This window comes from Vicugna pacos, chromosome 16 (genome assembly GCF_048564905.1).
Source record: "Vicugna pacos chromosome 16, VicPac4, whole genome shotgun sequence".
NCBI classification, from domain to species: Eukaryota; Metazoa; Chordata; class Mammalia; order Artiodactyla; family Camelidae; genus Vicugna; species Vicugna pacos.
The window spans coordinates 61,718,624-61,732,272 of record NC_133002.1 but is presented as its reverse complement, the minus strand read 5'-3'; the positions used below and the strand labels follow the sequence as shown (position 1 = coordinate 61,732,272).

The following is a 13,649-nucleotide window of genomic DNA, read 5'->3' as shown; positions in this document are numbered from 1 at the left end:
TTGCGACGTGCACTCAGCTGGCCCTCAGGCCAACACCGCCCCACAACCCGGGCTGCCTTGGCAGCTACACCCGTGGGCAGGGTGGCTCCTTCTGTCAGAGCAGGACCTGGAGGGTGGGGAGCCAGCCACATGCCCGCGTCCTTTGGGTCTGGGGGGAGCTGGACAACCTGTCAAAAAGCCAGTGCCTGTCCAACAGCAGGGAGTAAAAGAGGGCCTGAAACGAGCTGGGACCCCCATGCCCCCTGACCCCACGCCCCCGGACTGGCCAGCTCCTGGTGGAGCCCCGCCAGGGCCACGAAGGACTTAAACACCGGAGGTGCCGTCGGAGGCCCATGTTCCCTGATGGACACCACTGTTCATGGACCGGGTTTTACACGACACGTTCAGATCAGAGAGGCTGGACGGAGGTTCAGAGTGAAGGTCGGTTTCTCACGTGAGTCCGGCGTGGACCCTCATGGACACGTCCTAGCTCACCTCAACCAACACCCTCTCGCTCGCCCGGGAGGCGGTACGGCTCGGGGCCCCTTTCTACGGGGACAGCGGTGTCCGCATGCGCACAGCGGCTGCCTGCTGCACGCGCCCGTCCCCAGGGCACCGGAGCTGGAGGAGCCGACCCCTCACCGGTGGCTGGTGCACGTGGCACCTGCCTCCGCACGGCCCTCCCGCACCCTTCAGTGTAGAAACAGGACAAAAACCTCGACTCTCCAATGTGAGCAGCTCTCCAGACTGACGGAGCCTGAGGGGATGCCTGCCAGTCAGTCCAGAATCTCTGCAGGGACGTTTCCTAAAAGCTGCCCCGCCACCCCCAGACCGGCCGCGGGGGCACCTGCTCGGTGACGTGCGGGCCAGCTGCTGCTGCTTCTTGTGTTCAGAGAGGAGGAGGGCGAAGTCACCCCACACCTGCTCGGCCGGGATGGCCCCGACTCCCGAGACACAGCACGGCCACGGGCGCGGCTCGCTCAGGACGGGGAGAAGCGCCCCGCACCACACCCCCACGCGAGGCTCCGAGACTCCCCACACCCTTCCCGCCCCTGGCCTCCCCGCGAAGGGCGCAGGAGTCTCAGCCTGACTGCAGATGATGGACCCGGGGCAGCGGGCGGCGTGGGGAAGGGGGGACGTGGGCCTCCAAGGAGCCCCCGACCGGGTGATGGCTCAGGACAGAGCCTTCGTCAAGGTGCCTCTGGTTTAAACATGAGGAAGGGGTGCGGGGTGGCGTGGGGGGTCCCAGCTGGGTGACCTTGGGACACAACGTGGGGGTGGCCGATGCAGAGCCGGGGGGCACAGGGCCCCCCCCAGGGGAGTCTGGGCACTGAGGGAGGGTGCACGCTGGCGGCTACCGTCACTACAAAACTGCAGCTTCGGTTTCTGCCGTTGACTTTCTTGCAGATTTTGACTTTGCTGCCACACGGTCTGTGATTCAGCAGGGACACAAAAGCATCTCATTCCTGTGAGTCTTTGGCCACAGTGACTGGTGCACAATTTACCAGTGAAAGCACAGAACCGGGGCCTGGAAGGGCTGTCCCCGCCTCACCCCTCCCCGGGCTGGCCACCACCTCTCGGCCACTCTGCTCTGTGAGCCACGCTGGCTGTAAATCTGCTGTGTCCACATCGCAGCGGTCCGACTCCCGGCAGCATGGAGCCCGGGCCGGAGCGAGGGCGGGGGGCGCGGTCCCGGGGCGGGGCTGGGGCGGGGCCGGGCGCGGACACGGGGCCCCGGCTGGCTCTCCTGAATTCCCCATAAACGCTGAGAGCCTATTTTTGTGTCTAGACTGAAAGTAATAAAAGATCGTAACTAACGGCTTTGGGATTCATTTTTCAGAACAACGACTGCAGTTTTCTAAATAGCATCCTTTGCAGGGAAGTTCGCTCGGGGCGCTGTGGCCAACCAGCTCCCAGGGGTCCCTCGGGGCGGGAGAGCAGCTGAGGCGGAGGCAAAGCTGTGCTGGAGGCTGGGTCTTGGGGGCGCTGGCGTGGGCGCTCGGTCGGGTGACGGGGACGAGGGGCCCTCCAGGAAGCCGCCCCGGGTCTTGGTGAGCCTGACTCAGAGCCCCTCTGGGGTTCCGGCTCCCCTCCCCGCTCCCCGGCTGCACTGGGCAGCGTGTCTCCACGGCCCTTTCCAAGTGCTGATGCACTTAGTGGGGGCCTTCGATCCAGGGTTTTGGCCACAGAAACACAGAGAATGCGCAGCATCGTAACCAGCGCTGCTCCCGACGCCTGGCCCGGAGCGCCTGCCCGCCCACCCGCCGGCCAGCGCGTGTGGCTTCCTCTCCTTGGCCCAGCTCTGCCCTCTTCCAGCTCCTCCCTGACACCCAGAGCTCCCGGCCGTGGGGTCCGGAGCTGCAAGAAGGTCTCCTCTGTTGGGGATTCCTGACGCCAGGCGGAGAAGGGGGAGGGAGGAGGGAGAGGCTACTTCCTGGCCAGTCACGATGACGTCGGGGGACGCAGCGACACCCCAGCCGCAGGCAGAGGCTCCGGAGGCGGGCAGGGGCCAGACGCCGACCACAGGCGCCCCGCGGGAAGGACAGCTCTGCCTGGCTCTGCGGGCCTTGGGCGATCCAGGCAGTGCCGGCCTTTCCAGACCTGGGGCAGCTCCTCGCTCTCCTCTGGCCCCAGGCTCTCCAAGCCCAGTCCACGTGGCTGGGGGCGGGGGCTCTGGCCTGGGTGCTGGGTTTGAACCCTGATCTCCCCTCCCCGGCAGCGGCAGTCTGAGGGTGGTGGGAGCAAGAGCTGAGGCCCAATCCTGGGTGGGCCCGGAGGTGGGAGGGCTGCCTGGGGGACCCACGTGGCAGTCAGGCCAGGTGGCCAAGTGGGTAAGAGACACACAGGATGGACCCATCAAAGAAGATTCCGGAACGTGGTGACACAGAGCCGGGTCCCCGTGCAGATTTATGGACGCCGGGCAGACGCATGGGATCTGGGAGGGCGGGGCTTCGCTCCAATGACACCTCCCTCAGCAGGTGAGACCGCGAGCAGACGGGGAGGGAGGGCCTGGTCTTCTGGGAGAAGACGGAATGAATGGACGTCTAGTTGCTGTGGTTTTGAAACCCTCTTCTGCAATATTCAAAGAGGCTAAAGAGATTGCTGTTCTTTGGTTGAAATGAAAGGAAAAATGGCTCTAAATAGGCAAATGTTGCAAGCAATGGGATTGTGTGCAGGTTAGGAATTTTAAGCACTTATGTAAGCACCGCGGCTTCCAGGTGGAAGGGAGCCTCTCACCGAATACGAATGAGCTGGCGCCGGGGTCCAGGTACTCCGTCGAACCAGCGCCCCACGAGCCCCAGCGCATTCGGAAACTTCTCCACTCAAGCTTTCAAAGATTTGAACGATGCCCAGATAAAACTCAGTGCTCCCCAGTAAAACATGTTCAGGAGTCAGACTGAGCGCAGAAGAGGGCTCTCAAGTTCCAGAAGGACGCGCAAGGGCTGGCAGGGGTGGCCGTGCCCTCCAATCAAACACCAACCCTTCCCCAGACACCCTCAGCCCAGGGCCAGGGCAAAACGACACTCACCCGTCAGACACCGAGCTGTGTCCCCGGCGGGGTCGGGGCCGTGCGCTCACCCCGGGCACGTGCGCCTTGCACACCAGCGCCCGACTCCGGGCCCGCCAGGCTCAATGGCGGCAATGCCGCGGCTGGGACCTCTGTGGTCACCTCTGGTGTCGGGGATGCCCACGAGGCACTGAGGACACCCGGCGGCAGGGAACGCTGCAGGACAGGGGACCTTCTGCTCTCAGCGGCCCCACGATGATGCACCCGCCCCTCTCCCTGTGACACGCGTGCTCAGAAGCCCACGTCTGACTCTGTGGAACGTCCCTCTCTTGCTGAGCAGCTGCACGTCTGAGGTGGAGGCTGCAGAGGCTGAGAACACAGGGAGGTGCCGGGCGACATGGCAGCTGGAAGCCACAGAAGGGGAGGCTGCAGCCAGACGAGGGTCTGGGGCGGAGGCAGGCGGCCATTCGGAGAACCCGGACGGGCCGGCTGACGAGGGTGCGGCTTGGGCAGGCGGCTGGGAGGAGGGGCGGGCTGCCGGACAGATGCTCTGGGGACAGAGGGTCACAGGTGACACCTGGCTTTGGGCCCCTTGGCTGAGTGGAGGGAGGCCCGCTTTCGGTGTAGGGAGTGGACGCCCCGGGCTGGGGCCACCACCATCCTTCCTCCACACACTGGGGCCCGGAGAAAACACCTGCTGAACGAAGGAAGGGACCCCACGTTCCGGGAAGAGCGGGAGGAGGCGGTCTCCACAGGATGTCCCCAGAGGCAGGGGAGCAGGAGGGAAAGCTTGGCAGCCAGGTCCCGCGGGCCTGCGGGTGAACCGTGGCCCGGCCGAACCTCCCCACTGCAAACCAAGGATGGCCTGTACACTTTGTACGTGGGTGGGGAAAAAATCGAAAGAAAAATGAGGTTCTGCGGCGTGTGAACACCTTATGAAATTCAAATTTCAGTTCATGAATACAGTCTACCGGAACATGGCCAGCTCCCTTGTTCACACCCTGTCTGTGGCTACTTTGCAACCACAGACACTGTCCCAGCCGAAAAGCAGAGAATACCCACCACCTGGCGTTTCACAGAGGAGGGTGGAAGGCAGCTGCAGCCTGACCCTGGGGGCAGGCGTGGGGGCTCAGCAGGCGGAGCGCATGGGGGGAAGTGTGCGCGTGAGCACGCCCCTATTTCCCACACTTTTCCTCTACCACTTAATACATGTTTCCATTACAGACATACACGCAGACACGGGAACTGAGGCTCACGAAGACCTGGGTTTGAAAGACTGCTGTGGGCCAGCCTGGGGATGCAGCCACCAGACCCGTAACTCTGCTAAAGGAAGGTAGTCCAGGGGGAGGGGCAGCTCGGGGCAGAGCCCGGGCTCAGCACGCACGAGGTCCTGGGTTCAATCCCCAGGGCCTCCATTAAAAACAAAAAATAAGCCTAATTACCTCCCTCCCCGCTAAAATAAATAAATAAACGAAATCAAGGCCAGGTTCTTTAAAAAGAAAGGTGTTCCCACTCAAGCCAGACGTCCTGGTGCTGGTGGGCCTGCAGCGCCGGGGTCTCCGCTGGCGCGGCTCTGCCTTCGGGGCCCTGGGATATTTCAACAAACGACCAAATGCGCAGACCCGCAGCGTTACTTCTCAACTTGCACTGACAGGCTGGCATTTCTGAGCGGACCTCTTTGTTATGTGCGAGTGCTGGGTGAACAAAGAGCCCCTTTCTGGCCTGTTGAACAGTCCCTAACCCTGGACCCTGCAGTCCCTCCCAGTCCCCACGGGTCCTGCAGAATCAGAGCCGGAGTCCCGAGTCCTTCCTGGGGCCACACAGGGACCCCCCCTCGGCCCCCACAGATCACGACGGTCAGAAGCAGCTCGCGTTGTCACCAGTGCCCAGAGCACGCTCTGCGGTGGACGGGTTCCCACAGAGACGCACACACAACCAAGATCGGACGTTAATGAAGGTCGTGTGGCCGAACAGGAGGGTGACTGATGGCGCAAATCACTGCAGAAGTGGGAACGGAGGGGCCTAGCGGACACGTGAGCTCAACCTCGCCATCATTGAGGGACACAGCTGACACCACGGCGAGTGCATCCCTGTCCCTCCCTCGGATCTCCCGAGCCCACAGCAGGACTCGGACACCGCTCAAGGCCGAGCACGGACGACTCTGCCCCTTCACCGGAACTTCAGGTGAAAGCACAGAAGGGTTCGGCCGGTCCAGCCCAGAACCTGAGAGGGAAGGCTCTGACCTCTGACCTCGCACATGCACTCTCTAGGGGGCCCCGTGCCTCTCAGACGCCAGGAGCCCCTCTGTCCCGTGTGGCACCCCGGGTGTCTCCTGGGGGCAGAGACCCCACTCGGGGGCAGCAGGGAGGTCTGCAGCCTTTCCGGCGACGACTAGCTCCCCCCGACAGCCCGGTCAGACCGGAGTTGAAGGGCGAGGAGGCTCAGCCGCCTGGGAGGACGGCCCCCTGGCCTCCCCCCACTCCCCCGTGCTGATTCTCCAGCGCAGCAGGGCAGGCGGGCGGGGCCGACTCACCGATGAGGGAGTTGAGGGAGGAGTAGGAGCTGACCCGGCGCATCTTGTCGATGGTCTCGAAGGAGAGGATGTACTCCTCGTTCTCGGGGCTGCCCAGGGTGCTGCTGGCGCTGCTGCTGGTGCTCAGGTTCCCGGGGGAGAAGGCCACCGTGCCGCCGGCTGCCGGGACAGCGCCGCGGGCAGGTCAGTGAGCGCCCCCACCCCGGCTCTCCGCGGGGCCGGCGTGCCCCAGGAGCAGCCGGGCCCCGACAGGCCTGCAGGGTGACTGCCGGCCACCCGGGTGCTGAGCCGCGGCTTCTGCTCACACCCAGGTTAGCAGGTGGCAGAAGTGGGGGGCACGTTCAAGAGAAGGTTCCAGAAGACCACCCAGAGCCGCCCATCAAGCCCCCAGCCTCCAGGGCCTTACATTCCTCTGTCAGGCTCAGGTTCTGCAGAGACTTGTTCAGGTTTCTAGCTGTGGTGACGGCGCGGATGTTTCCGTAGGAGCTCACGGAGCGCAGCCTGGGGGTGCAGGGGCTGTCCCGCACCGGGGTCAGACTCCCACCCTCTGGCAGGAGAGAAGGGAGAGGAGGGTTAATGGGGGCTCAGGAGGGAGGTGGCCGTGACAGCAGGGGACAGTGGCTTTCCCAGGGACGACATGATGCTTCAGTAGGGCCTCCCAGCGGGCAGGTCTCTGACACGGGTGTGGGGGTCAGCTGGACAGAGTTGGACCAGGTGAGGCCCAGGCGAGGGGAGCGTGGCGGGGCTGGGACCCTGCTTATTGCTCTAAGGGGTCAGCTGCAGCTGCTCACACGCACCGGGGCCCCTGAAGTGCCAGGACCGCTGCCCGGGAGCAGAGCAGAGGACCCTCCCCGGCCTCTAGCCCCCGGCACGCCGGCCGCTTCCCTTCCCTGATGGACTGAACGCAGCAGGGGGAGAGACAGCCCAAGATGACGGGACATAAATCTGGTAAAAAGGGTAAGCATGAGAAAACGAGCTGCCTGACGTGGCTTGCCAAAACGTGAGACAGACACCGACGTGAGGACTCTCACGGAAGATAGAACGTGCTCTTTTGTGACCCCAGAAGGAAAAGAGTCAGAGGGTCAGAGCGAACCCCTTCCCTGCCCCTTCTGCTCTGCCAGGAAGACGGGCCTCGCAGGAATCCGAGCAGCCTGGACTTAACGTGTGAGCTCGGGGCGCGGCAGAACCGAGGGGCCTACTGACAGCCCTGAGCAGGCGCCCCGGCCGGGCGGAGCCGTGCAGACGTGTGCCCGCAGGGGCTGCATCTGTGGGGGCCGTACCTGCGGCGGCTGGAGAGGGCAGCGGGTAGTTCTTCTCCTCCTCCATGAACTGCAGGGCCACCGTGCAGAAGTTGCTCTCGTACTGAACCACAAGATGACTCAGCGCCACCACTAGCTCCTGCCGGAGAAGGGACAGCAGCACTGACGGGATGGCAGAGATGCGCACCCGGGCGCCGAGCGCTCGAGCCAGCACGGAAGAGGAGGGGGAGACAGAGCTGCGCTCGGACCACAACAGGGCTGCCCGCTCAGCGAGGCCCTGCAGCGCCCGTGTGGGCAGAAGGGCTGAACAGCCACGTGGTCAAGGCCCCCCTCGGAGGGACGCTCTGGACACCGGCAGAGGCACTGCTGACCGCGAGGGGTGAGCGGCACGACTGAGGGCCTTGTAGGGACGCAGGACAAAGGCCAGGGAAGAGCCCTCCGGCTTCCTACGGTCAACACTATGGCCGGGCTGACGACGGTCCTGACCAGACCGACAGCTGGGAGAGCGTGTGCTCCCTGGGCATCACGGCGGGCCTGTGCACATGAAGCCACCCTGACTAAATGCAGGACTCCCTCAGGGACAACAGCCCCTAAAACGCAGTGAGGAGGCTCCACACGCCCCCAGGCCCAGCTGCCTCCTCGAGGAGATGAATTTCGCTCACTGCTTGGGTACAGCCGGTGCCATGTGTGCCCAGAGGCCTGCAGGCTCCAGGAAGTGACCTGGCCGCAGCTCACCCCGCCTCTCCCATCACTAGTCAGGTGGTTTCCAGAACTGTCTTACTGCGCTGTTTAGAAAAGCGCTTAGCACAAGGCTGAGGCCTGAGAGCCCCTTCCTGCTGCGCAGACCCCCGCCCCCCAGGCCCCAAGTTCTCGGCGGCAGCCAGCCCGATGGGCGTGGGACGGGGCCCGGGTCCTAACGTCAGCACCCCTCCTCTTCTGCGAGGTCCCTCCCACCTCAGCCTCACGCACTCCTTGACCACCCCCCACCCCGGCATGTGTGTCCTTACTCCAAACCCACCCCTCGAGGGCCCGCCTCCCGTAGCATTCCAGGATGGCCACGCGCTCCCCAGAGCCCACACGACTTGCCCAGGACCTGCTGGCCCCGCCCCTTTCCGCTCGCCCCATAGGCACCCTCGTCTGTACCAGGAGCAGAAATTGCTGGTGGCTCCAGCTGGGCCTTAAGCTGCCCTGTCCCACTGCTCCCCAGCGGTTCTGCCCTCACCTGGCAGGTCCGAGCCTAACGACCCTGAGCAGCGGGATGTTGAGAGGCCCCGTGGGCCCCTCCTGGAGAAGGCGAAGCCTGTACCGTCTTCGAAAAGCGCTTGGTCTCTCCACCCTCTGGAGTGGACCTGAGGCAGATTAACTGGTTCCAGGGACTCAGATCCTTTGATTCGGGTGAAGTGGAGATGGGGGGAGGCTGAGGGCAAGGCCCACACGGAGCAGCCATGGGTCAAGTCTTTCCTGCTGGGCGGCAGCCTTGGGCTCTGGCCATCAGAGGTCTTCAGAGGCCTGCAGTCGGGTCTGGCCAGGGTGCAAGCTGGGCGCCAGGCTCGCGTTAACCTTAGACCTTGGAAGCAGACTGACTTGGTGCTGGCACCATCAGACGTGAGACCCTTTCCTGGCAGAGCCGGTCCCGCCTCCTCCACGCTCCAGACCTCCGGCTCACACTCAGAACACGCAGGCCTAGCCCGCACAACCCGAGAAGCCAGGACTCCTGCTCTGGGCCTAGGCACCCGCTGTCCCCTCAGCCTGGAAAGGCTCAGCCCCGCCTGGTTCAGGCCTCGCTCAGGTGCCTCCCCAAGCACCTACATCACCCAGGCTCCCCCAACTCTACCATCCCCGACCCTCCTTCGGAGCAGTCGCCACCTTCAGATCAACACCTGTCTGCCCGTCTCCAAGTGCAAGTTCCGGAGGCCTAGCGGCCCAGGGCCCGGCACACAGGAGGCACTTAACCAGTATCTGCTGACGAATTAAGTCTCTTCCCTTCAGATACAGCACGATCGTTAATGAACGGTTTGTTTTAAATGAGCTGCCGTCGGGATCCAGGGACGTGACGCCTGGGCATGCGCACAGCCGGGTGGAGCCTGGCTAACGCTCCGCTGTGGTCAGCTGCAGGGCAGGACACTGTGTCCCCAGGGCCACCCCGACTCTGCGTTCCCACAAAGAGCGACTGGCTGACGTCCGATTTGGCCCACGGTCACGAAGTGCCACTCTCGGCTCCCATACCGCAGGGAGGGAGCAGCGTCTGCTCCACCGAGATGCTCTCCGGGCTTGCCAAGCGGCTCATCTCCAACCCGGCCCCGTTGCCTCCACCAGAGACTGGACCCCGGGCACCAATGGGGAAGCGCCCTCTGACGCTGTTCATTAGGTCCAGGTGGACGCAGACGTCTGTTAAGGGAGGGGCCCGGGTACCGCTCCCCTGTGGGTCTGTGGTTACCAAACAAGTGTAAATGGGAGCTGAAGGAACCACCTGTGTCCTGCCCTCCCGGCTGAGGGTGTGCTGGGCGAGGGGCTGGGCCAGCAGCCCTGGGGAAAGGCGGGGTGACAGCGGGGCCCCAGGCCTGGCCCTTCTCCATGAGGTGCGGGCAGCGTGCTGACTGGGCAGTCTGGATCCTGCACCTCCTGGACAAGTTTAAGTTCAAAAGGGTTCCAGGGGCTGACAGGAATTTGCTGACTCTTGATTTATCATGTAAGCTCATTAAACAGTCAACAAGCAAAAGCCTTCCCTCTGCTGTCACTGCCGCCTCCTCCAGGACACCGTGCTGCCACCGTGCAGGGGAAATGGGGCAACCTCTCTACACTTGAGACGTATGGCATTAGGGAACCCCGCAAAACACGCGGCTTCTCCTCGTTTTCCCAGGACTCACTCAAGCCTTAGCTGAGATCAGCTCACCGAGCGCGGTGCCCAGAGCCGGGTCCCATTTGAGACCCCCGGCCCCGGCGCTGGGTCTCTGACAAACCCAGCCTCCCCGCTCCTGGGGCACAGGGACTTCAGACACGCTGACAAGCAGCCCGACACTGCAAGGTCACACCTAGGACAACGCTGCCCTCCTGGTCACCTGGGACAGTCTCTGCTCCCAAGTCCACCCTGAAGCACGGCCAGCGGCCAGCAGCGTGCCCCCCATGGCCCTTTTTGGCTGGGGGAGGAGAGGGGGGCTGAGCTGTGCTGAGCTGACTTCTGACAGGGGCGTGAGACCGTGCGGGGAAGTCATGGTACTTGTACATCTGAACAGACAGTACAAGTTTCAACTGTGTAAGACGGTTCCGTTCAGCCGCCGGCAAGCACAGGGGCGGGGCGGGAGACCACTGCGCAAACCCCTCCGTCTGTCCGTGGGTGGCTACTGCTCTTCTGAGTCTCCGTGTGTGTACGTGCTGCTCCCAGGCAGGAAGGAGCTACCATGCAAGCTGCCGGGAGACGCAGCCTGCTAAACGCCTGTAAGGGAAGCAGGCACCCGAGTATCTGCTGAGGAGATGCGTTCCAGAGAGAACTGAACACCTGAGGCCGGCTCCCCGCGGGAGCGGCCAGGGTTCTGAGCGGCGTTGTGTGGCAGGTGGCGGTGCTCGGAGCTCCCAGCGGGCGGGGGCCACGCACCTTGCGGACCACGGGGCTGCCGTCATTGATCAGCTGGGCCAGCATCATGGCCACGTTGTGGTCGATGGTGGTGGAGTGGTCCGTCCTCTCTGCAGAGTTGCCCACGAACGTGCCGAGCGCGAAGACCGCTGCACAGCGCACCTGCAGGCGGACAGGGCGGCGGTCACGCCCCGGCCGGCTGTTTGGGCCTGAGCTCTGGCCGGGCCCCGAGGGCTGACCTGTCATGGCCCCCCTCGGCCAAGCTCTGCCCGTGAGGATGAGCAGGAGCCGGGGAGGAGCAGGAGGCAGGTCGCCGACCCACCTGAGTGCCAGGTGGCAGGCTGTGCAAGCAGGAACTCTGGGGTCAGAGCCCTGACCAGGTGTGGGGTGACTAGGGAGGGAGAGGATCAGGGAGAGGGGACGAGGGTGGGCAGGGCGGGCCTCTGCAGGGGGCGCAGTCTCCGTGCCGCCCCTTCCCGGGGTGGGGGGACTCACCTCGGGGATGGGGTCGGAGAGGAGGCTGCACAGCTTCTCGTGTGCGCTGTCCCGCACCCCACACCAACGCGCCGAGTCGAAGTTCTGCCAGATGCGCCCCAGGCAGATGCCCACCCACTGGCGCAGCAGTGGGTGGGGGTCGTTGAGCTGCTCCAGGCAGATGGCGATCAAGTTGCCCTGGAGACAGGCCTCCTGCGGGAAGGACCACGTGCATGTCACCCCGACCCGACTGGGGCAGGGGAGGGGGCCAGGCTGGACCCACCCTGGCATCACTCGCGGAAACTTGCTCAACTCTCCTCATTTTAAACCCCACCCACTTCACGTCACCCTGCAGACGGCTGGCTAAATCGATGGTCCGGCCCCCACCCACCCCCACGGTGCCCCCCCGGGCAGACGTGCTCCCGTAACTGCCTACCCCACCCCCGAGGTCACTGCTTCATTAGACGACGTCCAGATCCGCAGTTCCTCTGGCCCCCAAAGACAGGGGCTCAGGGCGGGGCCGCACAGGACACCCACCTGCCCGGTGTTGTAGCTGTTGACGATCACAGCCAGGATGAAGGCCGTCATGGTCCTGTGCTCAGCCTGGAAAAGAGACGTCACTGCGAGTCGGCACTGCCCTTCTCCACGGTGGGGACTCCTCGTTCCCAAGCCTCCAGAGCCGTGATGCTGAGCCCTACGTGCAGCTGAGGTAGGGGAACCAGCTCTACTATCTTCTGATTTGAGTCCACAAAGGGGAACAGCCCTTTCAAAGGGCCTGGCAGCCCCAGGCGGGCCTCTCGGAGGACAGGTGGGTCCCTGACGCACTGAAGGCCTCTCTGAGGCTCCCCCTCGGAGGCCGTCCTGGTGATCCCGGGCCCTGGCCACCCCCGCCCCGCCCAACCTGTGCAAGCGAGCCGCTCAGTGCAGCAAGCTGGTGGCAAGGTGACCGAGCACTGCCCTAAGTCGGCCTCACCTCTCCCGCTCCCGGTCCTCAGGGGGGCGGACCACTCTCGTCCCTCCTCTCCTCAGCGCTCCCTGACCTGGACACCAGCCTGTGTCTACCTGTTAGTGGCGCCTCGCGTTTCTAACACGCAGGCTGGACCCCTGAAGTGGGTCACCCTCCGCGTCTTGCGGGGACTCCGAGGCTCCTCCTCGCCGTCGGCCCCTCGCACGAGGGGTGCGGGCTTACCCTCGCAGCCGTGCTGACTGAGATACAGTGTCTGCTGGTGCCTGGCTCCCCTCCCTGGGCCCCACTCCCTCCTGAAATGTGGTGTTCTTGGCCGCCTCGGTGGGGTCGGCACAGGGGTCCGGGGTGACGGTTCCTCTGGGCTGTGAGGCCTTTCAGCGGTCTTCGTTCGTTACTCTGACGACTGCAGAAATCCTCCTCTTTATCCTGGTTACTTTCGAGGTTTTTCCTCTTGCCTTTGACGTCTCTGCTTCATGACAATGAGTCTTTGTGTGGATTTGTTCTTATTTAACCTTCTCAAGACTCACTGTCCTTCCTCAACCTGAAAACTCGTTTCTTCTTTCGATCTGGAGAAGCCCCCTCCACCACCCGTCCGGCCGTGCATCTCTGCTGCTGCCTCCAGCTCTCCCTGCGCCGGGGGGTCGGCGTCGGAGCCGGCGAGCCCCACCGGCGGCCTTCAGGCCCCTTCCCGTCTCCCGCCTCGTGCTTCCCCCAGGGCTTCCTTTATTGGCCGCGACACTCTGCTGTTTAACTTGCCGGCGGAGCTTCCAGTGACGGTGCCTGTCTTCCATCAGGGTTCTTTTTGTTTTCCCCCAAATCTGCCTTTTTATTAAAAGACTCTAGTTGGTCATTTCTGAGGATGACTGAAGAGGACGGAGAACGTGGCAACACCAGGCACGGATGTACTCTGGAGAAGCAACACGATGGTTGATCGTTGGACGTAAGTGAAGCCACTGTGTGTTAAACCTTTCTAAACACACTTATTCGTGCTGCTCTCCAGGCCTCGTCAGGGAGCCCCGGTTCCAGCTCCTGGCGGCAGGCCCTCCGCCGTGCCAGCTCCGCTTCTCCCCCTCGTGCTGGCCCCCGGAACCCGCACGCCTGGCGCGGGCCTCTGTGCCCCGCCGTGCAGGTGCCCCTGCAGACAGGGCAGCCTTTGCCCCTTCCCGGCAGGCCCCGAGACTTCACGTTCATCTCCGTGGGGGGAGTCTCCGTTTCTCGCGAGGCCTCTCCGGGCTTTGCTCCCAGATGTGCACGGCAGACGGACCAGCTCCTCTCGTCCACGTCTGGTGACGGGCACCTCGCCCCCAGGCCCGTGCGGAGCCCAGGGTCCCCGCGACGCCGCCCGTCCCACCGTGCCC

At 64.0% G+C, this 13,649-nt stretch overlaps 1 protein-coding gene across 4 annotated transcripts in view; it reads right to left on the bottom strand.

Annotated features, from left to right (window-relative positions):
• The window catches only part of RPTOR (regulatory associated protein of MTOR complex 1), a 236,803-nt gene that overhangs the window by 33,520 nt on the left and 189,634 nt on the right, over positions 1 to 13,649 (bottom strand). For all 4 annotated transcript variants that reach the window (XM_072939794.1, XM_006199445.4, XM_072939795.1 and 1 more), the window contains 6 exons: positions 11,862 to 11,927; positions 11,346 to 11,537; positions 10,872 to 11,012; positions 7,301 to 7,418; positions 6,427 to 6,567; positions 6,021 to 6,179 (listed from right to left, as the gene is read on the bottom strand). In XM_072939794.1, the coding sequence (XP_072795895.1) occupies positions 6,021 to 6,179; positions 6,427 to 6,567; positions 7,301 to 7,418; positions 10,872 to 11,012; positions 11,346 to 11,537; positions 11,862 to 11,927 (817 nt within the window). The remainder of the gene's footprint in view (positions 1 to 6,020; positions 6,180 to 6,426; positions 6,568 to 7,300; positions 7,419 to 10,871; positions 11,013 to 11,345; positions 11,538 to 11,861; positions 11,928 to 13,649) is intronic.